The following is a 27,478-nucleotide window of genomic DNA, read 5'->3' as shown; positions in this document are numbered from 1 at the left end:
GTGCACGTGAAAAAAAAAAAAAGAAAACCCACACGCGAAATTAGTAAAAAGTACAGAAATTGCACTCATCACTTTTATATATAGATATATATGCTAATTTATATTAGCTCCTAATTGTATACAAGCGAAATGCACGTTTCTTTTTTTTCCATTATTTCTTCACTCTTTTACAATTCCTATTTTAAATAAAAGCACCCTTTTTATGTATGTTCATAAAAACGCTTTTACGTAACTTTTCATTTAAGATAAAAAGAAGAAGAAAAAAAAAAACTCTACCACTACACACGTATGGAATGCAGATTTCGTACGTGCCAATCATTTAATGAGCATATGTGTTGCCCACCCCTGCAATTTGCAGATAATGCACGCACGTACACTTACACATAATTTTTTTACGCAAATGTGGTGAAGAGTGTAACCCTTTTACCATATGAATGTTGTGCAAAAATGCAGTTATGAAAGTTAACCACCCCCTTTGTTACGCGAATGTGTGAAGAATAACACTTTAATGCCAGACGCTTCTTTCATCCCATGTTAGCAACGCACAAAAAGAGGAGTTCACGCATCGCTCAGGGAGCTTTGTGGAATGGAAAACGCTGAAAAGTACATTCTCCGTAATGGCTCCTTCTTCGTTTAGTATGCCCCAATGCGTTGTACCTCCTTTTTTAATTATTCTTTGAATTTTGGAAGCATAAGTTGAGTTGCCTTTTCTCTGCGATTTCATTCAACCCCAATGAGGTCAATTTGTCACCACGCAGGACCATGGTATGATTGCAAATTTTCAGCTAGCTAAAATAAAAAAAAAAAAAAAAAAAAAAAAAAAATACATAAATATAAATATAAATATAAATACATATCGCGCATATGGTACATCCGTAAACATATGAATGTAATAGTTTGCTCTCTTCTTCAAGGACGAGCACGCATGAAACCTTAACAACATTTAAAACTTAACTTTGTTATATAGCCTGTTTCGTTGAACAGGAACGTACGTAACGGCTAGTAATCTTTTTCATTTTAAATGTTTCCCGTTAATTTGTTTACCAATCACTTTTTCCGTGTTGCCATCCGACGTGATATATTTTCAAATTCCGTCCTCAGCACAAAAGTAAAAACTAATTTACCTTGCCATATATCCTCAACTCTTTCTTACAACGTGATGATAAAAGAAAACGGCGATGCTTTTACTCGTGCTCCTTTTAGCTATCTACAAGGGGCTACATGAAGCGAAATGAGCGACAAAAGCGAGTAGTTTTCAATCTGATAAAATGAGGAAAATGCAAATGGGAGGTTAAAAATTGGTTATCGATTTTGGCGTAAGCGCTGTTGGCACATGTGCAGTCGTTATGTACGCTTCCAATATGCATGCCCATCTTCCTTTGGAGGAGTCATCCAAAGACGTGACACCATTTCTGAGAAGTATATATGCTTAACGTGATGGTGGACACTACACCAATGTTTTACGGGGTTCTATTTTTTTTTCTTTTTTTTTTTTTACTTTTCACATGAAAGCTTAACATTTTCTCATGTGTGGATGTATCTTTAAGGGTACACATGAATAGCTGTAGAGTCCCCTTATAATTTCTATTTCCCCATGGGGAAAATTCTCCTCAACCGATAAAAAAGGCATGCAAACGAGTTGAATCTTATTGGGATATGCACTTTAAATACGAATTCTGTTCACACACAGTTGTGTGGTAAAGGTATCATTCTCATCCCCCGAATGTGTCCATAACATACAACTGGAGTTTTCGTTAAGAAGAAAAAAAGAAAGCGGCGTTGTGTTTTCTCTGCACCTGTACACAATTTGTGTGCAGACGTTCTTACGGTGATCACTATAGTATCACCTCCTCTATCAACAATTTTGTGATAATTTAAGTGTTATTTTTTTTTTTTCCTTCGCATTGTGGTACTACTTTTTTTCTGCGTCCACAAGAAGAATGTAATATTTTTTTCGCGGCACTTAATAATAAGCACACCAAAGGAGGATAAAATTGGCGTACCACATGCAGTGTAAGAATGGCATATAAATTTGGAGCATTCGCAAGGGGTATCCTTGTATCCATGCTTTTAAACATTCGTTGGTGAAGTAGCCCCCACAAAAAAAAAAAAAAAAAAAAAAAAAAAGGGAACAAAAACTATTAAAGTGAAGGAGGAAAAACAAGTGTAGGTTCTTAAATGTCTATACCTTTGAGCAAAAAAAAAAAAGAAAAGGCGCAAGTTGATTTTTCCAAAGTGTAAACCGTAACCATTTCGACCGACTAGGGAAGAAAAGCGTGGAAAAGTTCTGATGGAAGAAGCTTTGTAATGCCTACAGTGCAGCATGCTTTTTATGTAATGTGTAGTGTACAATGTGTGGTGCGTAGTGCACGGTGTACGTTGCGTTGTGGAAATCGAGGGGCACTCTCCTGCAGATCCTGCAACACTCGCATTTAAAATGAGTTTCAAATAACGTGTTCGCGCTTTTATTGATTCCAATAGAAAAGTGGAAAAAAAGAACTCTCCTCACACGTTGGCTAGGAACATCGCTCATCTTCTATCGCCAGTAGAGATTTCCTTCCGACAGGTCGTCAAATATTGCTAAGCATATGTGTTTCTTCCCATCTTGGAAAAAACGTTATCTCCAATAATTTGGGGGGCATATCTTGTGGTGAGGACTCTGCCATAAAAAAAAAAGGGGAAGGCCAAAATTCCCCCGTCAAGTGAGCACACAGTTGAGGTGTACCCTCAGCACGGTTTTGACACAACTACGGCTATCGCATCCGAGCACTGGCAAGGACTTAACATGTTAAAATAACCCTTGTGGGGGTAGCTTATTAACTTTACACGACCACGCCGCCGCATCAGCACACGCGAACGCAATGGAGAAGGGGCTTCTGAACGGTGGATCTTCCTTTAAGCGGAAGTATCATCGCGCGAATGAGCATGCACAGTATGAAATACCCAAGAGTAGGCTCTTCCACCTGGTAACGCGAATTGGTATATCGATTATAAGCATCCTGGTAATTTCCCTTTTTGTGAAAAGCAACAGTAACAGTAACATCAATATGAATACCAAGAGTGCAAGGGATATCCCCATCATGACCACCATAGACGATACGACAAGCGAGCTACTGAACTCCTTTGGGTTCCCCCCTAACAGCAAGGAAGTGGTGTATAGCAATTTAGAAAAATGGGGCTTCAACTTATCTGACATTGCAGACGCAGAAGTCAACAAGAATTATGAAGAAGCTAATTTGGACAATTATAAATATTCAATAAGAACATACAAGAATATTTTATTTTCTTTCTATGAAAAAAAGGAAAGTAGCCAAATAGAAAAAAATTCCCTTTTGTACACATACCTGGAAATACTTGAAAGGAAAGAAATAAATACTTTTTACGACTTTTTGCACCATTTTCTGGTACTGCAAGATTTGAATTGCTTGCCTGTTAATTACAAAGGGATATACACAAATGGGAAACTGTTCTTATCAAGTCATATGCAAAATATAACCAAGGTGGAGTTAAGCAATGTGCAGACATTGATTAATGAAGGTCCATATCTATATGTAACATTTCATGGAGGAAGGAAAAAAAATTCCATTCATAATATCTGTAAATTTTCCAGGGATGGTTATTATTTAGGATCTGTCCTATTACCTTTTGAAGAAAAAGGAAAATTTTTTAATTGCATAAGTTTAAGGGGATTGCTAATTCATGAAAATGGCCTGTATGTTACCGATTCCTTTAAAGAAAACTCCAAAATATTTCATTTTAGTGAAAGTATACAAGAGTTATCAAATAGGAGGGCCTATATTTCTACCTTTATCCAACAAGACCCACAGAATAACCCACTCATGATACATCCATATGGTATTAAAAAAAATGATCAGTACTTTTACATAAGTTCTCAGAATACTGGTACTGTCCTACGCTTTGATGTTGACAGTGGGGAACTCGGTCAGCCAATAGATTTCTATAAAGACGTATCAAATGGGCTAGTTATAAAGCTTAATAGAAATGAAGAAATACGTGGACTCGATTTTGACACCATGGGGAAATGCTACGTTTCGAATAAACAAACTGGGGTTCATGTATATGACCAGAATTTTAATTTAATAAAAATTATTCCAGTTTTTTCCCCAATTTCCATTTTATTTCACAAAGAAAATGATCATATTTTTGTCGGTAGCTCCAAAACGCATGATATTAAAGAATATGACATTAACAATTTTGAGCTAATTAAAGTGATCAAGCATCCTCTTCTTCGACACGTGGCGGGCATCATTATTCACCAGGATTCCATCTTTGCAGTCTCACAGAGGAAGAACAAACTCCTTGAATTTTCCATTTCGACGACACTCCTAAAGAAGGTGCTCGTAGACGACTTCGCCGATGTGGGGGAGCGCGTCATGCTATCCCTTACTTGATCGACCACCCCCAATAAGGGTGGTGGTGGTAAAACAGTGATGTGGTTATGTGGTGGTTACCAGCGCCTGTTAGGGGCATCTTCATCTGTGTGCACTACCAAGCAATACTTGTAAAAACGCAAAGATATATACCTTGTTGGAATGTCTACATGTCTAGTTGGAGAGTGCCCTCGTAAAAAGATCCAACTCCCCGACGTCCCACACACACATTCCCAGTTTTTTTTTTTTTTTTTTTTTTTTTTTTTTTTTAATTTTTTTCCATACAACTTGACCTTTTAAAAAAAAAAAGCGAAATGCGGAATGGCATAGAAGACATCCCCATTTTTACTACCTCAAATGAGTTACCAAACGGCTTGGAAGCGGACACTAAAGGGCCATCCATGGTATCACATTTTTCCCCACTGGGATCTAAATTATGATGGGACTGCTCAACTCGCGCTCATAATGGAGAAAAGGCACATCGTGTGTATGCGTGTATGTGTGTATGTATGTATGCTCAATATGGTGAATACATAACACATTCAATATATTGTAACTATGTTGCCCAGTAACCCTCTCATAAGTGCATATGTGTCGAATTTTTTGGGCGGGGGAATTTTTTTTTTTTTTTTTTTTTTTTTAACCCTCCGTAAATGCACCGATTCGGGGAATTCCCACGGGGAAAGTAAAATCACTTTATACAGCACGCCACGAATTTTTATGGCAGGAAATAGCTTGCCCCTGAAGATGCCACCACTTAAGCCGCACTTACCGATTCAAATCGCGCTTCCCCTTTCGTGGCCCCTGCTGGACATAACATGAAGTGGCTACCCATCATTCCGCTTTTCCCCGCGTGTTGCATCTCACAGAGGAGCATGATGCGCGAGCTCTGCTATGTAGGTAGCGTGGCGCTCTCCCCGATGAGGCCAAAGAAAAACGCATTCAAATTGAGAGAAAGGGGAGAGACGACGCGCCTCTTCTGCGCTAACAGTGAGATGAGCAACTTTTACGGCATTAACGAAAGCGGGTTCAGCAACACCCGACCACCCCCGTACTTACTCCGCTTCGACAAGTGTAATGATGTCATTGCGTACACAAACGAAATAGATAATGAGTCTTTGAAGCAAATAAAAAACCTAGCCAAACTGCACATTATAAAGGGGCATATAACAATCCTACCAGATGTACACTTAGGGAAAGGAATTATAATCGGCTCTGTATTTCTAACGAAGCATTTTATCATCCCGAATGGGGTCGGAGTTGACATTGGTTGTGGTGTTCTATGTGTTAAAATTAACAAGTTAAAAAAAAAAAACCTTCATGAGGGTGTCATAAATAATATATATAAGAAGATAAAGCGGAACATCCCTTTAAGTTTTGATTATCATGAGAAGGAAGTGTTTGATGCAAAAAATGTGCTAGACGAGTTGGTGGCCAAGTATGCCAGTAGCAACATGGCTCATATAATGAACCCTAAACATTTGAAGCAAATGGGAACGCTAGGCGGGGGAAACCATTTTATCGAAATTGCATATGATGCATCAGGCGATGTGAAGGCAGAACCTATAAATGGTAACCTATCAGGTGAAGCACACCAAAATGACAACACGCAAAAATACGCATGCCAACAAAACCATTATCCAGAATCAGATATTTACATTTTAATACATTCTGGTAGTAGAAACATAGGAAAAAGTACAGCTGAATTTTATGACGACTTGGCTAGCCACGAAAGCAAAGTAAAAAGAAACGACCTGGCCTATCTAGACTTAAGAAAAAAACACGGACAAAATTACTTAAGGGATATGCAATTATGTCAAGAGTATGCAAAATACAATAGAATTTATATGATGAAAATTATCGAACAAATTATTAAAGAAGAACTTAACTGCACGCTGGATTGGCAAAATGCCATAAATATACATCACAATTTCTGCAACCACGAATTGGTCAACTATTTCCACAATGGGGAAGTAAAAAAGGAATATATGTATGTAACAAGGAAAGGCGCAACATCATCCATGAAAAATCAATTAGGCATAATCCCTGGAAATATGAAGGTCGGTTCTTATATCGTCCGGGGAAAGGGCAACAAGTTATCCTACAATTCCTGCTCGCATGGTTGTGGAAGGGTGCTAAGCAGAACGCATGCAAAGAAAATAATTAATCAAGCCGATTTTGTAAATATTATGAAGGGGGTACGATGTGACACCAGTGCCAAAATTCGAGACGAAGCTCCTCAGGCGTATAAGAATTTGAACAAGGTTTTGCGAAATCAAGATTCTCTTATACATGTTGTTCGGCGCCTTCTCCCCCTGATTAACGTTAAGGGGGGGTAGTTTCTGCTGCTATAAGAGGGGGTGAGTGGGTGCACTGAGCGCGTGCAAAGTGTACCATCTGAATGGATACCCCTATAGCAGGTGCTTTCAGAACGCTAGCGCGCTCGCCCGAGCCTCTTTTTTTTATAGTAGCACATGTGCGCGCACATTGACACAGAAAGTAATTCAGGAGAAGTATACAGATATATGCTCTACGCACAATGTACCGTATAAGTGTGTAGTTTTTTTCTGTCAATATTTGAGGCTAACTAGGTTTGTTCCTTTTAATGTAGTTATAGTGCCCCCGTTAATTTTATTTTTATTTTTATTATTTTATTTTATTATTTTTTTTTTTTCTCCTTTCAATGTCAGCCCGGTCCGTGAATTTACTTGGGCACACTTCGAAGGAGGCGGAAGTTTTTATCCTTACGGATCTCATCTTTTAAGGAGCTTTCCCCAAGCAAATAGCCAACACGGTGACATGCTCCCCTTTTTTAAGAAGCAGCGTGTTATGTTTTCCCATTATTTATTTATTCATTATTTATTTTATTTTATTTTTTTTGTTGTTGTTCTTTTTAATGTCTTTTTAACCCTCTACAATTCGTCTCCATTTTTTAGTTTACCTTTTCTCATAAAATAGAAGCGTATCGCGCTTCTTCTTTTGGCATGACTTCCCCCCAATAAAAAAATCAAAACGAGAAGCGTGCGAAACAATATTCGTTAAGTAAAATTGTTAAAAAGTGAAAGAAAAAAAAAAAAAAAAAGAAAAAAAAGAAACAAATATATATGACTATGCTTGCGTAAATGTAAACAAATAATTATTTTAATACTCCGTTTGTATAACCGCAAGAACAACTGCAAATAGGAGCAGAAGATATCGTAATTTGCGGGAAGAATGAAGACCCGATAAGATAAAATGCGCGACTAATTTAGATGCAGTAGTGCTGTAAGCCAAACTTCTTTTCGAAATAATCAAAAAAAGCAAAGTTCATTAGCATCTAGTTAACTTTGTTTCGCCAAACGGTATTATTCAGTACGATTTGAACGCACTGCCTAAGCGCGCAACGGTAGGTATATATAACTCGCGCATGTATGTTATATTATACCAGTACATGCACCAAAGAAAAAAATAGGAGCACTGAGCGACCCCGTTGTTGTTTTGACACCGCAATTAACGCGCGAACAGATATAATGGTAACCAAAAATAGAATTAAAAAAGAAGCAGGAAGATATGCCATTTTGCATATTTCTTTCAATCTTACGTAAAAAGCCTTTTTTTATTGCGCGCACTTATGCCGCAAGAAAGTAAAAACGAAACAAAAAAAAAAAAAAAAAAAAATTAGTAAGAGTGAAGCTATCACTCATAGGCGTACGCCTGCCACATAGGAAGTATAATGCCCTGGTAGGAGTATTAACTATAACCTAAAGTGCGTCCCATCGGGCAACTTCGCATGTAGTTTCATCGTTTAGTTCTACGTGAAATCGTACTTTTTTACAACCCTGAGGGAAACACAAAATCCAATGGAAATATCGCCAAGAGCAAGGATCTCTACTCTCCAAAAATGTTTTTAAATCAAACTGTTGCAGAGAGGCAGAATAAGGAAGAGAACTTCCCCATCTCATCAGAGCATATTACGGCTGCCTTAGCAGAGGTGACCTGCACATACTTGTGACGCGCTGGCTAAGGAAAGGTGCAGCAAAAAAATGAGCCCCAATCGAGGAATATTCCCTAAAGAGAAGAAAGAAGCAAAACACGAGCCTTGAAAAAAATGGCAAACGACGTAATCGACTTAGTCTTCTCCCTCATACTAGATACAGAAATATATCTTTGCGCATTTCTATTATTAACCTATGTCACATCGAAGAAAATAAATAAAATAATTCAATCCAATTTTTACCAGAAGGACACGCTCCTAAATAGACTATCAAAACATTTCTACATAGTAGATGTGAAGGCCACCTTTAGCCCCTTGAAATATATGCTTAAGAGTGCACTATATCACACGTATTATTTTTCGACTCTTTTATTTTTAATTTATTTGTTCAGACTCTATGCGTCTTACAAACTATGGATTAAGGTTTACTTTTTTTCCTTATTCAATATTGCCACGGACCAGTCGACAATATCTGATGATAATTTCTATACTGACTACTACAATGGAAAATCGAATAAATTTCTCCTTTCCTACCTAGTTGCCTTCATCTCGGGAGTGACTATTTCGTTCATTTATTATAAGTATCTTTGTAGGGTATTTAAAGGGAAGCACAAATATGTAACGGTGCATAAATCCAGTTTGCTACACTACTGCTTTGAACTAGCCAAAATAAATTTCGGGGAATATGTAAAGGTGAAACCAAAGAAGGGATCCAAATTTAGGTTCATCTTAGACACCAGCATTAAGGTGCATTCCACATTTAGCGGCGACTCTGCTGCAACGAAAGGAAGTAGCACCGGAAATGGAAAAGGTGGAAATGGCCGTGGTGTTGGTAGCAGTATCCCCAACGCAGTGACTCCGAAGGCGAAGAGAAATTTCCTCTTCCGCATTTTCAGCATTGGATATTTTAAGAAGCATGTCCTCTATGATCAGGAGGTACTGTACGAAGATCACCTGCAGAAGAAATGGCAGGTCGAGCAGAAGAACAAATGGAGCTTCACTTTAATGCTTATCAAATTAATGGGGAAGATAATCCAAGCGATGATGAATTCCATTAATGTGGAAAATAATGTGACTGGAAAAGATGCTTCCGGAAAAACGGGTCAAGCTCCCACAACTGCTCCTACGACAACTACTGCTACTGCTGAGGATACCGGTGAAAAGGCACCGCAGACCGTCTCCGCGGGGGTGGAAACTCAGCAGGTGGAAGGAGAAACCAATACGGAAGTAAATCAGGCAGAGGGGGAAGGTGCACCAAAAGGGGAGGAAGTAACCAAAGTGGAAGAAGCACCAAAGGGGGAGGAAGCCACTACAGAGGAGAAACAACAAAAGGGGGAAGAAGCCACTGAAGAGGAGAAACAATCAAAGGAGGAGAAACAACCAGAGGAGGAGGAAGAACCAAAGGAGGAAGAAGAACACAATAGGAAGGCCGAACCCATCTGTGTAGAACCCCCCTTGCAGAAACAATTGAATGATCAACCCCCACAGGAGCAGAGCCAGGGAAAAACGAATCCAACAAGTATGACAGAGATAAAGGTAGAAACACAGAAAAGTAGTGAGATTCCATACAGTGACATAAAGCTATGTGAATTGGATTTAAGACCATACGACATATTTCTGTGCAACTCACATTACCAATTTAAGAGTATCCTAGAAGTGCTCATGTTACACATCCCGATATATTTTATGTTCAAAAATAAAGTCTACGTAAAAACCTGCTTTACAATAGCCATGTATCTTGTCAATTACCTGCTCTGGAATTTCATAACCATCCTAGCGATGATCAAACCATCTCTATTCGTGTACTACTATGTACTGAATGAACACATAAATAATATTCTAACAAAGAACATCAATGATCATGAGAAGAACATAATTTTGCACTTTTTCTATGGATTCTTCTTTGCCTCATTAATATATTTGAAATATCACTTCAACATGGAGTTTAAGTTGATAAAGGTGGACCATATGAACCACTTCCATCGAATAATTGACAGATGCATAGCAGAAGCGAATAAATTGAAGTCCAGAGGAATCATTAAAAATTTTGAAGCAATGAAAGTTTTCCCCTTATGTATTGACTATAAAAACAAAGGCATCTTCATCGACAGAGGATTGCTGCGAACGACTGCAGAACTAGAACTTGTACTCAAACAAAGGAAATTAAAAAATATAAAAATATGCTTCCGAAATGTTAGACAAATTGCTAAATATTGTGATGAAGATACTGCCATGGAAATGTTCAGACGACTGAAATTTGTCCTTGTCAATGAATTGCCCCATCGAGTTGCATTAAACCTTTCCCGAATCATCTCGGATGAAATGTACGATCGAATTAAAAAGAATTCCATCGGGTCGTCTTCTTCGGAACAATTGAAGAAACACCCACCTGATTGCTTATGCGAAATGCTGAAAAATACGGTCATTCATGATTTTATAAAAGAAACCATGTGTACTGAAAAATTCAATGCAGAAAAAGAAATCGAACACACGGGGCAAGCTTACGTAGGCACCTCAGACAATAAGGGGGCATGCAAAAAATGACAAATTAAACGACCATCAGGTAATCAGATGCATCCTTTTAAAAAACAAAAAACAACACATGGACATGAAATAGGCTTATATGCCATTTTTCAAAAAACGCCGATTAAGAAAAGACCGGATGATCCTTACTTAAAGCACTAAAAAAAAAAAAAAAAAAAAAAAAAAAAAAAAACAAATTACGAAAAAAAAAAAAGAAAAAGAGTTTGCGTATATGTGTTTTCACATTCTCCGTGAATTAATGCACGGACCTCACCGTTATCCTCTGCGTGGTGCGTATGTATTGCTTCCCTATTGGGACGCATGCTGCCCGTACACCGTACCAACGCTAGTTCGGGTAAAATCCAGCTAGCGAACAAACAGCACGTAAATACGCCTATTTACGTGTAAACTTTTTTTTTTTTTTTATTTGCAATATATCCGTCACGGATTCTGTTTATGTTCACAATTTTGTTTTTTGTTTTTTTTTTTCCGATTTAAATAACTCTTTTCCCTCACCATTCATACCCCCAAGATGTTTTTAGTATATACAACCAAAGGAGGTATGATTGCCCATCGGGAAGGTGCTCCCCAGATGGTGCGAACGTTTCAGCCAGTAACAATTCCAATGCGTAACATTATAAACCTCCAGCAGTGTAACTACCTCCAGCAGAACTGCGCTCAAAAGGGGTGTCGGTTCCACTTGGTTCTGTCTGGCTCCTTGTTCAAAAACTTGAAGGGGTTCTTCTCCGGGACGTAGCGGTATTTATAATTCTCGTACAACTCCGAATGTGTGTAGTGCACAGGCAGTAGTTCGTCCTTGTCCTCCGTCACAGCCGTCTGTTTCTTCAGCCAGTTATCAAAAATATGGACACCTTCATCCCAATCGTACTTGAACTCATGGTTCTGCTTCCCACACTCCTTCTTATTTTTATATTTGTTACTAATTGAGTAAAATTTTTTAAAGTCTTCGTCCAAATCATACGTATCGTCAAAAATACCAACCCCGATGTAAATATTCCCTGCAGGCCCTAAAATTACGTAATCCTTGTTATTTTCAATTTTCTCTAAATTTTCTTTTGTCTTTAATAAGCACTTGCACAAATTTAACGAAGCCGCAACGTAGTCAGCTGATTCCTTGTAAAAGGGTTGCGTGTGCACATAATTATATTCGCTAAATGCAAACAAAAAAATTTTAACGGGCAAGTAGGAACCCGGTCTCATCACTAATTTCAAAGCGCAAAATCCATCAATGGAATTGTTTGTTCCATCCGGATAAAACCATAATTGAAGAGAGTCAAATCCACCCATGTTAAAAATATCGGATTTTATAGGTTGTCCTAACCTCTTTGGGTACTGTTTGCATAACATGGGGATGAAATTTATTGGCCAAGTGAAATTCATACCTACTGATACATTTGCGGGGTACGTTTCTGCGGATCCAATAAATTGTACATCAAAATAATTGTTCTGAACTTTATCTAGGCTTCCAAAACCTGTATTGTTATTGGTCCTTTGGTAATAATTATTGGAATAGTAATTTTCTTCTAATTTTTCCTGGTCAGTTGAGTCAAGCAGATCTTTCACTGTGTCATCATAATATTTCCAATTTCCTCTCTTAATATCTTTTTCTCCTTTTACATTCCATCTTCTTTTTTGTTTAATGCCACTATCTTTCTTCTTCTGTTCTTCTCTCTTCCTTCCAGTTCGTAAAAACACATTGGATGGATTTATATATCCTGGCGACTCTGAATCGTACTCACTCTTTTCGTCCAGCTCTTTTATGTCTTCACCATGATTTAGATATATGTACCCTGGGTAGTCCCTATCATATAATATTTCTCCTAATTGAGAATCTATATGATGATGCCTTCCCACCTTTTTGTACCTTTTTATTTTTTCCTCCTTGTTGAGTTCCTTTCCACTGTTCTCATCCACGCTCCTACTTTTAGGATGACTCTGCTTCCCTTCACCAATGATGGAGAGTACGTCTCTTTCGAAATCGGGTATGTCCTCGTCTTTGCCCTCCTCCGCGCGAACGCTTTCATGCAAATCAGAATCCGATTTATAGGAACCTTTATTTTTGGACCCTTTGCATAGATTTCCATCTGATCCAGCACACACATCGCTCTTCCCACCATTCGACTGCACAAATTCTTCGTACTCCGAATTATCGAACGGAGTTGCAATTTGGGGAGAAATCTTTACCTTTCTATTGTCTGGAAATCCATCGAAATCCTTCCCATCAATCATCAGAAGTGGTAGCCCTTCATACACTGAAATGTCCTTGGGATCAACTCCATCAAATGTTTCCTCTGGTTCAGCACTTTCCCCTTTCGATTCGTCCAAAGCTTCCTCCTTCCTATAATCAGATAACTTTTTATACAAATCTGGACTGATTTCCTGTAAGTTTTCCACTTCTTCTAGATCAAGACAGTCATCATCATATTTTCCCGTCGCCTTTTTCTTCCCATCCTCTGGAAACAAATTTTTAAATTGTTTGGGGTTAAAGAACATACTCTCAGCGTACAGTTTTTTTTCAGGTCCTTTTTTTTTTTTTTCAAAATATCTTTTGTCTCCTTTTAGCAAGTGCATCCGCAAAGCTTCCTCCTCTGTAAGGCTTCCATTTCCTTTCGGGTGTCTTGGTAAAAACGCGTTTTTTCTGAAACCGCATGGATAGGCATTCACATATCCATACGTGTACAGGTGCGCACTTTTAAGGTGACTCCGTGGGTGACTCCGTGGGTGCCTGCTCCTTCCCTGGCGGGTCTCATGCGCGGGATAAATTCTTTGGCCACTTCGGCTGCTCGTGAGAACGCACAAGCCGTTATTTAAAAGCGTGTAAGCTATCACAGCGACATTCAGTAGGGCGCGAACGGGTGGCATTATTTCAGGCTGCGGAAATGCGTTTGGGTTCCCTTGGCGCTGTTGGAGTTCGTCATCTTGAGTATGGAAGTTGCAGAAGCGCAAAGGAGGCGCGCGTTGAAGTGGTGCAGAAATTGATGCGGTAAAAAAGTTACCAAGATACAAACGTTGCCAAGGTGCAAACGTTGAAAAGATACAAACGTTGAAATCGTACAAATGGTGCAAGGCTGTACAGTTTATTCACCTCATTTTTGCTCTTCCCTTTGCCAGTTTCTTTTTTTTTTTTTTTTTTTTTCGCGATTGGGGAAAATTCTTAACCCGCCACGGACGCGTACACATCACCCCAGTGTCGATTGACGCTCGCCGGAACTCTACCCATTTGGACTCCTTCCTTCACCTAGTTCAAATGGCGACCCGGGCACCAGTCACAGAAATGCAAGCGCGGAAGGGAAAGGAAACGTTCATTTCTCTTCAAACGAGAAAGATGTAATACTTGGCAAATTATCACCAAAATGGCAATAGTAGCAACAAAAAAATGAAGTGAAAAAAAAAAAAAAAAAAAAAAAGAAAGAAAGAAAGAAAGAAAGAACAGTTCGGTGCATGTCGTGACATGCTGCTATACGGCGTAACATATGGAAATGAAAAGGAACAGTGAAGGGGGGGGGAGCGACTTGGCTTGTTCACTTTTTCTTCTTAGAAAGTTCCATCTCCTTGTTTCGCTCGTTCAGGTCCTTTATGATGCTGTATACTTTGCTCGGTCTGCGGGGAAAGTTGGGTATTCCCATGTGTATAGATATTAGTACTCACAAACACGAACTACTCCATATGGGGAGGCGGGTATACCAAAAAGTGCACCGCGTGAAGGTTCGAAATTGTGCAAGAGGGGTGGTAATGCCTGACTGGTGAGACGTGTAAAATAGCGTGGGATGCTTACACCTTTTCAAGGGGAAATGCACACACACACAGATCACCACATGCGCATTTACACATATATATTGGTACATGAGGGCGTGCTCTTGGGGGGGGGAAGACGTACCTGCCATATACAAGTCGATACTTCAAAAGCTCCACTGCACCCTCGCTGAGGGTGTTATCCTTAAGAACATACTTCCCAAAGGTGAAGCACACAAGCGTTTTGTCTATCTTGCGCGCCTTGGAAAAGTAGGCTGCCATGTTAGCGGCGTACTTTATGTCCTCGTCTATTTTAATATCCGCCAAATTTAAATCGGCCGTAATTATTTGACCATTAATTTTTTTATTTCGAAGGATGACATGCCCCCCTGGGTGTTCATGCACATGAAACCACAGATCATTGAACTTCAAAATTTGGGTCGAAATTTTTTCATTCTGTTTACTATTTCGTCCTATTATCAAAAATGGAGAAGACAAATCTGTTTCATTAATTTTAATTAACAGAGAACCTTTATAAATATTTTGTGAACTTTTAATTACATTTGGTTCGACATTTAAAATTTTTTTTTTTAATATTTCTTCCTTTTCTTTATTTTCTTCCATTTTTTTTACATATTTTTTTCTGTTATCTTCGAGAGAATTACATTTTAATTCCTTTTCAATTAGTTTCAATGCGTCAAATGTTTTTTTGTCAATCCAGTCCGTCATTTTCGATATGGTGTGATTGAACACGCTCAACTTGTTTATATTTTCATGAAGCAAGTAAGCTCGTTCGCACACCTCCCGGTCGTTTTTGTACTGGTTGATCATTTCTTCATACTGCGGGATTTTTTTTCTGATGAATTCTTTACAGAATTTCAAAATTGTGTAAAATTTATTCACTGACAGACCCCTTCCGTGGTAGTAATAAACCAGCTCGATGACTGTTTCGAAATGTGTCTCTTTGCCTTGCAGGGCACTTTTGTTTACACCGTCCCGATTGCTCTGTCCATTGTTCGTGTGGTCCCGTTTGTCATTCTGTTCTCCTTCCACCTTATCCTCCAATCTACAGCCTTCTGTTTCATTTTCCACTTTTCCGTTGTTCATAATTGTTGGAACGGCGCATACACCTTGTGAAGTAGCATCTCTCACCTTACCCTTCTTCAAGAACTTTACAGGCGAATACAAATTCAAACTGTAGTCAAAATGGGGGTCAAACGAAAGAGCTTCGTCTTTTTCCTTTAAGTTTAAAAAGCGGACCCATTTAATGTATGTCTTATTGAAGAAATCCAACAGCACACCTGAATCAATATCTTCAAATTTGGCATTTCTGGAAATGTTCAAGTAGTCCAAAAATTTTAGCACCGTGTTGTAACTCAGCCCTTCGTACAAATCCAACAAGGAAGAAATAAAAATCTGCTCCTTCCTTGCTTTGAACAAATTTGAAAAGGAGGAAAAAAAATCATACTCATTTGGAATTATTTTACATTCTTGATTTGTGGGAAAGTTATAAATGTGTCCTTCTTTGTATGATTTGTCTATCACCTTCTCTGTTACATAATTATGTGGAGAAATTAAAATTTCATCATTTACCTTGTTTATAAGAAAGGAGATGCAGGAATTATTGTGGAGATCAAAAAGGAGAGTTACTTTTCTTGCACTGTTGCTAAGATCACCTTTTCCTCCATCACCAAAGATGTCTTCAATATCAATGTCTTCATCCGTTTTTCTTTTTAAGATAAAATCAATGCATAATATTTTGACGAAACTTTTCTTTATATATATATCTGAAATGAGAGAATATTTCAACACGGGATTTAATTTCTGTGCATAATCATCGTCAATAAATCTGTTAAAGAGTTTTTTTATTTTCAATCCTAAGGAAATTACTGGATTGTCATTATCGTAACAAATATACAAATAATAATCCTTTTCTCCCCTTTTATTCAAATGCAAGACAATTGTTTTATGATCTGCCTGTGTTATGTGTTCCACCACGCAGTCTTGCAGTAGGGCGTTTAATTCGATTGCTAATAAATGCAGCGTCGTATAGTCCATTCGTTGTTCCGATGCTCCATCTTCTTGTGCCCGTACATTCTTTATCCTCTTATTAAAACAGTTTTTCGAGTTTTTTATTTCATTTGCCTTTTTTTCTAGCACCCTAAGATATGTTTCGTCTGTTTGGTCATATTTTGTATACTTGAATATGCTACTCTCCCTGTGGTCATTTTTTTCACATTCCCTATTTTTCAGTTCACTTTCGCGCATCCTTTTCCTGCTAAAAGAGAACGTTCTTTTTATTCCATATTTCGTCTTATTGTCCGCTATGAAATTTAACTTTCCCCTGCCCTGATGGAACAGTCGTTTGCTCAGAATGGCGAGCCACGAATTCATCACACATGATACGAATAGGGTGAGGAAAACCAGTACTTTGCCTATTCGTAGAAGAAACATGAAACCGAACTGAGGGGGGGAATGGGCTTTCGCTATGGCCGCCTAGCCGTTTACCAATTGGGGCTACTTGGCTTGACTTCCTACAGTGCGGCCAAAATTTCAAAGTGGAGCTGGTGCCTGGCTCAGCGGACGGTAGAAAGGCGCGGCGTGTAAAATCGTTTGAAGTCATGGAGGGTGTGCTGCGGCAAGGGGGCTCCTTCATATACAGGATTGTGTGCCCCTTGGTAGCTTCCGCGTGCACTGTTTCTGGCCAACCATAGCCAACTGCGTGCGGAATCCACGAAAAGGAAGAAACTTACGCTGCAGATTAAGTACGCTGAAAGGATACCCACGATTTTGCTCCGCAGAAAAAGCAACTACAAATTCGTGGCAGCAAAAACGTTGATGAGAGGACGATAATATCGTGCAACTTTTCCTGAAGCTCCCCCATGGGACAACGTTATTTCTCCGCATGGTACCCCATTTTTGACAAATTCATGTGGAGGTACAAAAACACCAATAATGAAGGAACTTTTGTCAAACAGTTCGTTTACGTTTGGTCCAGCTACGTAGGGATATGGAAGTCGGATTTTGAACCGTAAAATGAAAAGAAGATCAGGTAACTGGGCCGGAGGGTAGGCCCACGCGGTGGTGCACAAATGGACGATGGGTGGAACGCCAAGTGGTCGTCTCAGGCAACTGACCAAACACACTAAATGCAAGGGTATTCCCCCTCGAACAGCGTCCTGTTTTGCGCCGCCTCCTGTTCATCATTTGGTTTTTTTAAATGGCAAAAAAAAAAAAAAAAAAAAAAAAAAAATTAATAAAAATAATATATGAATAGCTAGCTGTATGAACCGTTCAGGTGAAAAAAAAAAAAAAAAAATTTTGATAGGGATAACGATAACCGCAGGGGAGTAACGAACACTCCACAAGCGTGCCCTTAGAGTAGAATCCTGTACTTCTCCTCGGTGGGCACACTATTCACTACACATTTGCCATCGTACGAGAGAGACGCAAACACCCACGCGTCCGTTTTGCTCCACCTGCCCTGATAAACAGACTCCTCGTGATCCGAGTATGTTTTTAATAACTGATAGTTCGTATCCTTTTTCTTCAAATTTAACTTGGCCGGATAGTCAATTTTGTGCAACTTCACCGTGTTGTCTGAACTAGTGCTTAGCAGCAACTCATCGTGAAAATTATTAAAGTGGATGGAGGTGACCCAGTGCGAATGAATATTAACTGTAAGAAATGCATCAGTCAGAAATCGAAGGTCCCAAAATTTTACGTAGCCATCATTTGATGAAGTTACAATGACATTTGGAATGTTTGGATTGAAGTCCAGGGATGATAAATCAGCCTTATGGTTTGCAAACGTCGAAAATATTTCCACGTCATTCTTCGTGTCGTATCCGTACACATTCGTGTCACTAATAACGGTTAAGATATTTTCGTGATGTGGGTCGAAGATACCGTAATTCAATTCATGATTCATGTTTTTCGAGGTAACAAAATCCATGTCGCTTTGGCTCCTGCCGAATATGTCATAACGGTACTTATCTATAACTGCAATTCTACGAAACTCGCCTTCATGCTCCTCCACCGCTATGTTTTTGATGCCAACATATGGCTGATCGGTTTTCAGTTCGCACAGTTTGTCCAGCGCTGCTTTTCCTTTCCCCCTGCTCATCGACTTCTGCTTCGCCCCTTTATCGTTCATCAATTCATTGGTCATACTTTTTGCTGGTCCATTTTCCTCCCCCCCTGGATCATCCAAATTACGACTCGCTTGGTTTGCTTGGTTTGCTTGGTTTGCTTGGTTCGCTTCGTCCATCTGTTCCATGCCTGGGTCTGTCTCCTCTCCTGCAGCGAACTCTTCCTCATCGAAATTGTTCAGACTACCCCGATGGAGAAAACACCTATATTCCAATCCACCCGCATTAACAGGAAGCTGGCTAGTTCTCCCAACATCGCCAGAAACAACCACCGAGGTGCACACAAGAATGTCTTTCCCCTTTGCATCCCCCTTTCCACACATATCTAAACAAACCAAGTGCTTGACCTCCTCCTTGTGGTCAAAAATCTCGACATTCCGGACAGTACAGGATTGATCATTATACTCAATCAAATGAATTTCATTTTCGGCAAAGGGGTGGCTTGTGCCTAACAGAAAGTAGTGCAAATGGTATGACTGCTCGGCTAGTTGATTGTTTACATTGCTCAAACATTTCGACTTAAAAGGTAAGTAGTAACTATTTTTGAAAATTCTTCCAGAATGCATCATTAGGGGTGGAGTTGCTTATGTGGGGGTTCCTTCGTGGTGGGTCGTCTCTTTTTCATTACGCTTTTCCTGGTTACACACACATACATGCGTTTATGTGCCCTTTTAGGGAATCTATCTAACGTAGAGGAGTAATTGCCAAATGAGCAGATAAAATGGGTGATCCTATTTGAAAAAAAAAAGAAAAAGGATCAAAAAGGTGATAATATAATTGTTACCTATTCTCTGTACACTGTGGAAAAAAGAAGTAGAGGGCCCACACTGTTGCTCTTTAATATCTACGAGCATGTACATGCACATGTACATGTACGTTTGTATGTATTCCTGTGTACGTCCTCGCCTCTACGCCTCTCCGTTGAGCGAAAGGCGCTAAGCAAATTCTGCTTGTTTTATCTTCCCCCTCCCCCTACATAGATCAAAATGCGTCCCTCTGCCTGTGGATTTGCATATGACACAACCCCCCCTTTTGGGAATTTTAAGATCTACGTTCTTTTATACCATCTTAAGAAATACAGAAAAAAAAAAAAAAAAAAGTTGTAAAAATTTACCATGTAGGGTAAGTTACTGTATGTAACAAATTGTGCTCACATAATTGTTGCGATTTTTTTTTTTTTTTTTTTTTTTTTCCCAATTTTACTTTTCCTCCCAGATCAGCATTCGAGCAAGCCTGGTGCGCACACCATCGGGCCTACTCACTACGCTCAGCGGAGTGCATACCTATTTTATTTTCAACAAACCGAATTGGAGAGGCCGCAATTACTGAGGTGCAAAAGCGCGGAGGGACCCTAACCCTAACGCATGGTGTAAATTGGCGTATTAAAAAGAGTACATATATATTTAGGTCAAGAAAAATGAAAAAAAAAAAAAAAAAAATTACGAACATATCTGTGGTGAAATTTCTTAAGGGTGTACACAAATTAGTATATATAAATGCGGCATACAAATAGATTGTAACGGAGAGTTGGTTCATCTGGGACGCCTCAAGGTGACGGGTTGTAAAGATCGTTCCATTTTTTCTGCAACGTTGGAAGATCATCAGCGGGTTGGTATTTCCTGGATAACATATTTTGAATTTGTTTTTTCCTTCCTCTTCGCCCCTTTCTCCTTTCTGTGCTTCCATCTTTGTCATCATCGCACTGTTCCTGCTGCTCACTTACGTAGGCCTTTATAAATTCGGATTCCACCTGCTCAGCGGATTTTATGAAATTTTCTTTCTCGTAATTTATTTTTGGTGGCTTGTTGGACGTCATTAGTTGGAGCAAACTTTTCGTTGTTTTTTCCATCCTCTGTCTATCGCCTTTTCTATTTTCATCCCCTGTTGTAATGTCTTTTGTATTTTCATCCTCTGTTGTAATGTCTTGTTTGCTCAGAATGGTACGTAGACGTTCATTTAGCTTCTCATTAATTAATAGCCTTTTCCCTTTGGTGGAAGTGGTACCTTCCACATCCATTAGGAACATTTTTTTGTATATTTTCAGCGCATCTTCTTCCTTTTTCTTCATGTCTTGAATATGATCTGACTGTTCGTTGAAGGGATCTTCCGGATAGTACAACTGTCTTTCTGCCTCATCAAATGTTGCTTTGTTAGTGGTTAGTTGGTTTGGGGTGATACCCAAGTGTAGTTCTTCTACACCATTCGGTATTTGTCCTGAATGGTTTGCCACATCCGCCGAGTCCTCATTCATAATGTCATTTTGATTAAAAATGGAGAAGAAGTTGTCCTCATCGTTGTCATCGTCACATGCGTCGTCATCACCTTCGTTGGAAGTAAAATCGTCTTGTTGATAACTGGCGGTAGGTTCTTTCCCCTTCCTCTGCTCTTTCTCCCTCTTAAATTGCTCTATTTTGTCGCTCAACAAATGGATGAAGTTTTCTAACTCCTTTTTCATGTTAGACGTTGCGATAAGGGAGGATGGAGATGATCCCAGACGATCGGTGTTGTGCCCCACCCCTTCCACCTCATCATTGATACACTTAAGCGCGTGTTGGTAATGGCCAGAAATCAGCACGCACTCCTCTTGTGTAAAATTTTCCACATAGAGATTTAAATATTTATTAATAAGGGAAAACATTTTCATGTGAAAAATTTGTAAATTTGCGTAGGCAGACAAGATGAGGGACAAGCCTTGTTTGCTAAATAAATTCATGTTTTGAAAAATCTGCATGGATAAAAAGTAAAACAACATTTGCGACTTTATTTTGAGCTTGGAGAAACTGTAGCAAATTAGGCTTAAACTTTGGGGAGATAAACAAATTTTCTCCTTAATGATGTAGGAAGAGAGCTGAACGAAGAAGTTGACATCTCGGATCCTTAGCTTGGCATAAGCATACGCAATGGTAGACAAGGCTTGTTCATTTAGCTCGTTACTTTTCCCTTCCAAACGTTTGCGCACCATGTTGGTATACGTATCTAGGAATAATTTATCATCGTGTTTAAATACAGCACATGAATAAATCAGTTGTGCGAAATGTTGACTGTCCAAGGATGCGTAATTATCTTCATTGGTAAAGTGGGAAAAGATAAAATGAAATAAATCCTTGTCATAAAATTTAACCTTAGCAAATGCATGTGCAATGGTACATAGTAAAAAGGAGTTACTATCATTTACAGATTTCATTTCGAAAATGTGACTAGTTAAAATTTCGCTTAGCAAATGATACACGTTTTCATTTTTAAATTTTCTTTTACAAAAAGCATTTGTTATGAGCGTAATTTCGAGCAAGTTAAAATCTTTACGTAGATTTTTTACACCTTGGATAAATTTCACCCATAGGATTTTCTTATTTTCATTCTGATAATTCAGTTTTGAAAAAGAGTTTATAATGTTGGTGAGAGATTTCGCATCAAATTCTTCGATTCTCTCAATTGTCTCATCCACCAGGTCGTCAATAATTATCCTGTCTTTTATTTTTAGTTTGTAGAAAGCATTCACAACACTTGAAATATGAAAAGGTTGAAAGTAAGTAATTTTGTGAGGAATCTCTTCACATATCCTGCTGAACAAATTATTATCGATAAAATTAAAATGGGCATATGCATTTAATATTAGTGAAATATCCTGAGGCACCCCTTTGTGTAATTTACGGGGAATATGCTTTGCGAATGCTTCCAACAATTTTTCATTTCTATGATTATACTTCCTCATTGTGTTTAATATTAGAGAAATTTCTTTGGTACTCATACTGTTAACTATTACTATAGCTCTTTGTGCATATCTGTCCAGTAACTCCTCATCATTTATATCAAAATAAAATAGACGATTACACAACATGGCTAATTTTTTGGCTTTACAGGACTCAGGCACGTATAGCTCTCCTTTGGTTAAATTATCGAAATGCATTTTTTCTTCATATTTGTGTGGATTCCTTATTTTCTTTTCTATGTCCAGTGGCTTTTTCCTTGGCTGTTCCTTCAGCCCTCTCCTTTTGTTTTTCATATATCTTGTGTGCATGTCAAAGATTCCTCCCTTTCGCCTTGCCTGCCCTTCCCCCCTCACGAGGGCATTCCTCAGGTACTGTAAGAACATTCTTCTCCGTCTGTCGTTAATTGGATCGTCAGTTCCTATGCAGGTGGGCAACGACCGTTGCTTGTGCCGCTCACCGTGTCATACACCTCCCCAGCGCTGAACATCACACTTTCTTTTCCAATCACGAACTTTTTAATTTGGTATCTGTGCTCCGAAAAGGAACAAGGAGCAATGTTTTATTGATTTTTCCTCGATAAACCGATCCATAATTTTAATTGCCCATTGAATGAATCAAACCATGCCGTTATTCTACATGTGAATTGGGGCTATGGCATACTCAACAGGCGCTTTTTGTGCGTCGCCATTATATATATATATATATTTTTTGCAAACAAAATGGAGAACACCGTGTTTATATTTTTTTTTCTCTCCACATCATGTTCTTCTGGATGAGTATTTCCCATCTTAGTTGAATTTTAATCCTCACCTATATCACTCTTTCCCTTCCGAAGGTGTTAACAAGAAGGTATTAAAAAAAAAAAAAAAAAAAAAAAAAAGGAAAAAAGCGGGTTCGAATTATCTTTTATACTGATCAGACTGTAACAAAAGAGCATTTACTTTTTTTTTTTTTCTCTCTCTACCCACTTCGCGTGGATACATCTGTTTGGCAAAACTAGGTGATTGCCCCATTTTTCCATTTCAGCATCACCTACATGGCGAATTCTTCCTTACACATATATTTCCATGTGTACATATGATAATCACCCCATGGGACCATTAATACAGCACTATTTTAGGGTACTGTTTATTTCTCAAAGTTGCTCTTCCTTTGTAAGTGTTCCCTACTGAGAAAGTCGCATGAAGGAGCAGTGGGGTCCACCTTCAATACATTCTTTGTTGTCCAAGATGTGGCTCTATTGCGCGTTATTTTTTACGCACCTAATGTGCATTAACGCATCCATTGTTTTCGCCTGAGATGGACACGCATAATGTTTAACATGGCTCATATGATCATTCGTACGTCCAGCTGCACGTAGCATTATATCACACATGTACCATGTAAAAAATACAAATGGCCACAACCTATTCTTCACTTGTACCTAAACATATTATCATTCGAGGGATGAAGAAAGTTGCACATCATTTGAGAATCGTAATTCCTGTAAAAGGCATAACTCCGAATGAACCCTTTAGGATCGCCCATGTGAACCTCTCACAAAACTTTGTCTCATTAAAAAAAAAATGTACAATTTTGCCCCATGAAGAAAGGGATAAATATGTACATGAACAATTTTTCGTCCCTAGGGGAGTTCCCATGAATCTGCATGCAAGCACGTTAACTGATCATGGGTTTCAAAGTGAGCGCTGGGATGATGTCAATCATGTCGTCACATAAGGAGTTTCCAAAGGGTAAATATATTCATGTGAAATTTATCGGGATATCCCCTTACGGGCAAAATATATATATATATCCTCTTTTCTTTTTTTTTTTGCCAATACGATTAAGTAGAATATTATGACTAGCATCTTCAGGGGCATCCTCAATCGTTACATATTCCACGAAAATGCACAAAAATGAATACGCCTGTTTTTATATTTCTTTGGCGAAAGGAAACAATAAGTGGAAGGTTGCTTTCTCCCTCCATGAGAATGTCTCAAGTGAGATGAAAACACACATCTGCCAACTATCACATGACTAGTTCTTTATTCGTTAGGAAGGCCATTAACAGCTTTTCACTGCACGCATAAGGAGTGGGTTGCGTCTGCACGTGGGCATAGCCACCAATGAATTGAATAACCTTATGGAACATTCGATTTTTGTCTTCCCTTTTTTACCCACACAATTTTTATTTTTTTTTTTTTTTGTTACTTGTTTTTTCGAGTAGTTTTGCAAAATTAAAAAAAAAAGGTAAAAGGTAAAGGGGCATACATTCGGAGAGTATATATGGACAGAGCAAAATGGTAGAACAAATGAACAGAGGAACAAAAGACTTGCGCCCCATTTCCACCCGCGCGTACGACTAGTGTATATTTCATTTTTTTTTTTTTTTTTTTTTTTTTTTTTCCTACTTGTACAAAGAGGTGCTCGCAGGGAAAGCTGCACATATGGGAAACAAAATACATGATAGAAAAAACAATTTTTATCAAAGTCGAAATAACTAATTTATGGATCTTCGGGGAAGTACCACCGCGGTTACAATTCCTTTGTACTTCATATACACGTATACATGTTTTTTTTTTTTTTTTTTCCTCCCCCCCCCTGAAAGGTGAAAAACCTAAAACTGTGGGAGAAACAAAAATTGTAAGTGTTTTCAAACTATAGCAAAATTCATAGAAACGTCTGAATCATGTTTCCACATTCTAATGGACTAGTTATTCTCCTGAATGTTCTTGACGTCGGGGGTTCCAGGTGAAGCTGGGGATGGCAAAAATGGCACTCGGTCATGGTGAGCCAGAGGAGGAAACAAAGACTGAGATGTTCCTTTTTTTTTAAAACCATCAAATTCGTAAACACCGGTTTTGGTGAGAATATCCGGTTGAATGTCCTTCTTTGTGCATGTAACTTTTCCTATTTCTGGTGGGCAAGTGAACACGAGTGGTGGAACTGCGTTGTTGCTATTGGGGAGGAGCTGCTGATTCGACAAGGTTCCATCAGGATATTGCCATTTCAAGCCATCAGGTAAATTATGTATGTAGGGTAAGTTTTCAATTTGGCTGAACAAATTTTCGTTTTTTCTAAAATTCTGGTTAGAGCTAAAGGGGGAATTGGAACCGGTTGGTACGCTCCTTGGGATGTTCCTTGGGATGCTCCTGGGTGTGTTGGTTGCGCTATTGCCACCTATTGGCTTCAGAGTTGTTGGTGGCATAGTCAAATTTCCGAACATTTGTTCAGAGCTATTCATAATGCTTTTACCAGAATTGGGAAAACAGTTTATTTGGGAAAGGATGGAGCGTTGCGCATGCAGATGCTCAGGTTGGCTAGATTTCCCATGCTGCTCAAACTGGCCTGCCTGATTTGGTTGCCTTGTAGGGTTACTCAAAAACTGTGTGGGCTTCAGGGGCGGGAAGGATTCCGAAATGGGGAAGGGGATGTGTGTGCCCAACTGAGGCATTTCCCCATTGGGCTTAAAAGGAACCTCTACAATTTTTTCCACATATCTAGGGATATAATAAGGCACTTCTACTGTTTTTATCTTAGGCACTTGTTTAATCACCGTCTGCGGCACTTCAATAATTTTCTCCTGAACGACTGGCTTTATAGTTTCCACGATTCTTTCTACATATTGCGTTACAACCTTTGGGACAATTTTCGGTGGATATAGACATGGCACTTCTACAGGTACTTCCACATACTTAACTCCTTGTGGAACTTCGATAATTTTCTCTTCGATGACTGGTTTTAGCACTTCTTTCGGTACTTCCTTAATTACTTCTGAAACGCTCGGTACTAATTTGTTCACAATGAGTTGTTTTTTTACCTTCTCAAATGTATGCTCATATTTTACATGTGGTATTTCTATTTCCCTCTGTTTCCTCTCCTTCTTCGATACATATATTTCTCTTTCTTCTATAATAGGCTTTGCAACAAATTTTTCTGGGATGTTTTTTTTGAATTCTTCTGGCAGTGGAAGGGGGCCTAATGCTGTCATCACTCGACGTGGGTACGAACCTCCATGCACTGTATGTTCGTCTATTCTGTTACCCTGGTTATGATTATAATGGTCATTTGTCTGGTATGCTTTTTGCAACTCAGTCGCTTGGTTTTCCACTCCCATGTTCATTTTTCCACCAAGTACACTTCTGTAGTGGACATTCCCTGGGCTATGATGAAACTCTTGTGTTTCCTCATGTATATGTTTATCCATTTCTTCCAACATGTTGTTTGCCAATTCGTCGTAATTTATTTCTCCGGTAACTTCCTCCGCGTCATTGTTAGACTTTTCCGTGCTCCGCATCGGCATTGTGCAATCTTTAGTGGTGGACAGAGGGGGGGGGTTCGCGCGATGTTAGCGTTTTTTACCGTTCTAGCCGTGTTAGCCCTTTTAGCACTATTACCCTTTGGGGTTCCTGTTGAGGACACAAAATATATGACTCACTAAATGTACAGGAAGTAGAATAACAGGAACAAAAAAAAAGAAAAAAAAAAAAAAAAAAAAAAAAAAGAGAAATAACACTGCGAGGTGGTGAATTTCCGCTGATGACACACACTTGCATGTAAGCAACATTGGCCTAGCTGCCCAAGCACACAACAAGAAGGAAGGGATTCTTAATACCCTCCTAATCGGTAATAGGGATATGATACAATAAAATGCAACAATGGAGTTTTCTGTTCACTCTACTACAGAAGGACTTATTAAAAAAATAAAATAAAAATTACACTTTTTTTTTTTTTTTTTTTTTTTTTTCTTAATATTTATACATTTCACACGTAGACAGGGTAAATGGACAAATGTGCCAACTAAAAAGAAACACATGCAAATTGCATGCGCAGTGAAGTAAGAATACTACAAACAGATACAACAGTGAAAGCGGAACTTTAAGACGGCAGAACGTCCTCGCAGAGGAAAGTATCTCATTAAAATGTTAAGAAGAAAAATAAACCAATGGAAATAATTTGCAACAAATTGGGTGAGGTAAAACAGGAAAAAAAAAA

The 27,478-nt window shown here is 38.8% G+C and overlaps 8 protein-coding genes and 1 non-coding gene across 9 annotated transcripts; 4 read left to right on the top strand and 5 right to left on the bottom strand.

Annotated features, from left to right (window-relative positions):
- The first annotated feature begins 1,181 nt into the window (after positions 1 to 1,181).
- PKNH_1441300 lies at positions 1,182 to 1,288 on the top strand. Its single transcript, XR_005506411.1, has one exon. It is a non-coding gene; the product is annotated as a small nucleolar RNA snoR15 (small nucleolar RNA).
- A 1,573-nt stretch (positions 1,289 to 2,861) lies between these two features.
- PKNH_1441200 (conserved Plasmodium protein, unknown function) lies at positions 2,862 to 4,412 on the top strand (the record flags this gene model as incomplete). The annotated part of the gene is made up of 1 exon (XM_002262255.1): positions 2,862 to 4,412. One exon carries the CDS (start codon positions 2,862 to 2,864, stop codon positions 4,410 to 4,412), a length of 1,551 nt encoding a protein of 516 aa, XP_002262291.1.
- Positions 4,413 to 5,209: 797 nt separating this feature from the next.
- On the top strand, positions 5,210 to 6,730 carry PKNH_1441100 (tRNA-splicing ligase RtcB, putative; the record flags this gene model as incomplete). The annotated part of the gene is made up of 1 exon (XM_002262254.1): positions 5,210 to 6,730. One exon carries the CDS (start codon positions 5,210 to 5,212, stop codon positions 6,728 to 6,730), a length of 1,521 nt encoding a protein of 506 aa, XP_002262290.1.
- Positions 6,731 to 8,478: 1,748 nt separating this feature from the next.
- On the top strand, positions 8,479 to 10,908 carry PKNH_1441000 (conserved Plasmodium protein, unknown function; the record flags this gene model as incomplete). The annotated part of the gene is made up of 1 exon (XM_002262253.1): positions 8,479 to 10,908. One exon carries the CDS (start codon positions 8,479 to 8,481, stop codon positions 10,906 to 10,908), a length of 2,430 nt encoding a protein of 809 aa, XP_002262289.1.
- A 657-nt stretch (positions 10,909 to 11,565) lies between these two features.
- On the bottom strand, positions 11,566 to 13,770 carry PKNH_1440900 (uncharacterized protein; the record flags this gene model as incomplete). Its single annotated transcript, XM_002262252.1, has 1 exon — positions 11,566 to 13,770. One exon carries the CDS (start codon positions 13,768 to 13,770, stop codon positions 11,566 to 11,568), a length of 2,205 nt encoding a protein of 734 aa, XP_002262288.1.
- Positions 13,771 to 14,429: 659 nt separating this feature from the next.
- Positions 14,430 to 17,094, bottom strand: PKNH_1440800 (FbpA domain protein, putative; the record flags this gene model as incomplete). The annotated part of the gene is made up of 2 exons (XM_002262251.1): positions 14,430 to 14,508; positions 14,786 to 17,094. The coding sequence occupies 2 exons, from the start codon at positions 17,092 to 17,094 to the stop codon at positions 14,430 to 14,432; spliced, it is 2,388 nt and encodes a 795-aa protein (XP_002262287.1).
- A 922-nt stretch (positions 17,095 to 18,016) lies between these two features.
- Positions 18,017 to 19,357, bottom strand: PKNH_1440700 (protein TSSC1, putative; the record flags this gene model as incomplete). The annotated part of the gene is made up of 1 exon (XM_002262250.1): positions 18,017 to 19,357. The coding sequence occupies one exon, from the start codon at positions 19,355 to 19,357 to the stop codon at positions 18,017 to 18,019; it is 1,341 nt and encodes a 446-aa protein (XP_002262286.1).
- Positions 19,358 to 20,337: 980 nt separating this feature from the next.
- PKNH_1440600 (heptatricopeptide repeat-containing protein, putative) lies at positions 20,338 to 22,794 on the bottom strand (the record flags this gene model as incomplete). The annotated part of the gene is made up of 1 exon (XM_002262249.1): positions 20,338 to 22,794. The coding sequence occupies one exon, from the start codon at positions 22,792 to 22,794 to the stop codon at positions 20,338 to 20,340; it is 2,457 nt and encodes an 818-aa protein (XP_002262285.1).
- A 2,399-nt stretch (positions 22,795 to 25,193) lies between these two features.
- Positions 25,194 to 26,780, bottom strand: PKNH_1440500 (uncharacterized protein; the record flags this gene model as incomplete). Its single annotated transcript, XM_002262248.1, has 1 exon — positions 25,194 to 26,780. The coding sequence occupies one exon, from the start codon at positions 26,778 to 26,780 to the stop codon at positions 25,194 to 25,196; it is 1,587 nt and encodes a 528-aa protein (XP_002262284.1).
- Positions 26,781 to 27,478: the final 698 nt, after the last annotated feature.

The sequence above is a fragment of the Plasmodium knowlesi genome (assembly GCF_000006355.2).
Source record: "Plasmodium knowlesi strain H genome assembly, chromosome: 14".
NCBI classification, from domain to species: domain Eukaryota; phylum Apicomplexa; class Aconoidasida; order Haemosporida; family Plasmodiidae; genus Plasmodium; species Plasmodium knowlesi.
The sequence above is the reverse complement of the archived record's forward strand: the minus strand, read 5'-3'. Positions and strand labels throughout refer to the sequence as shown.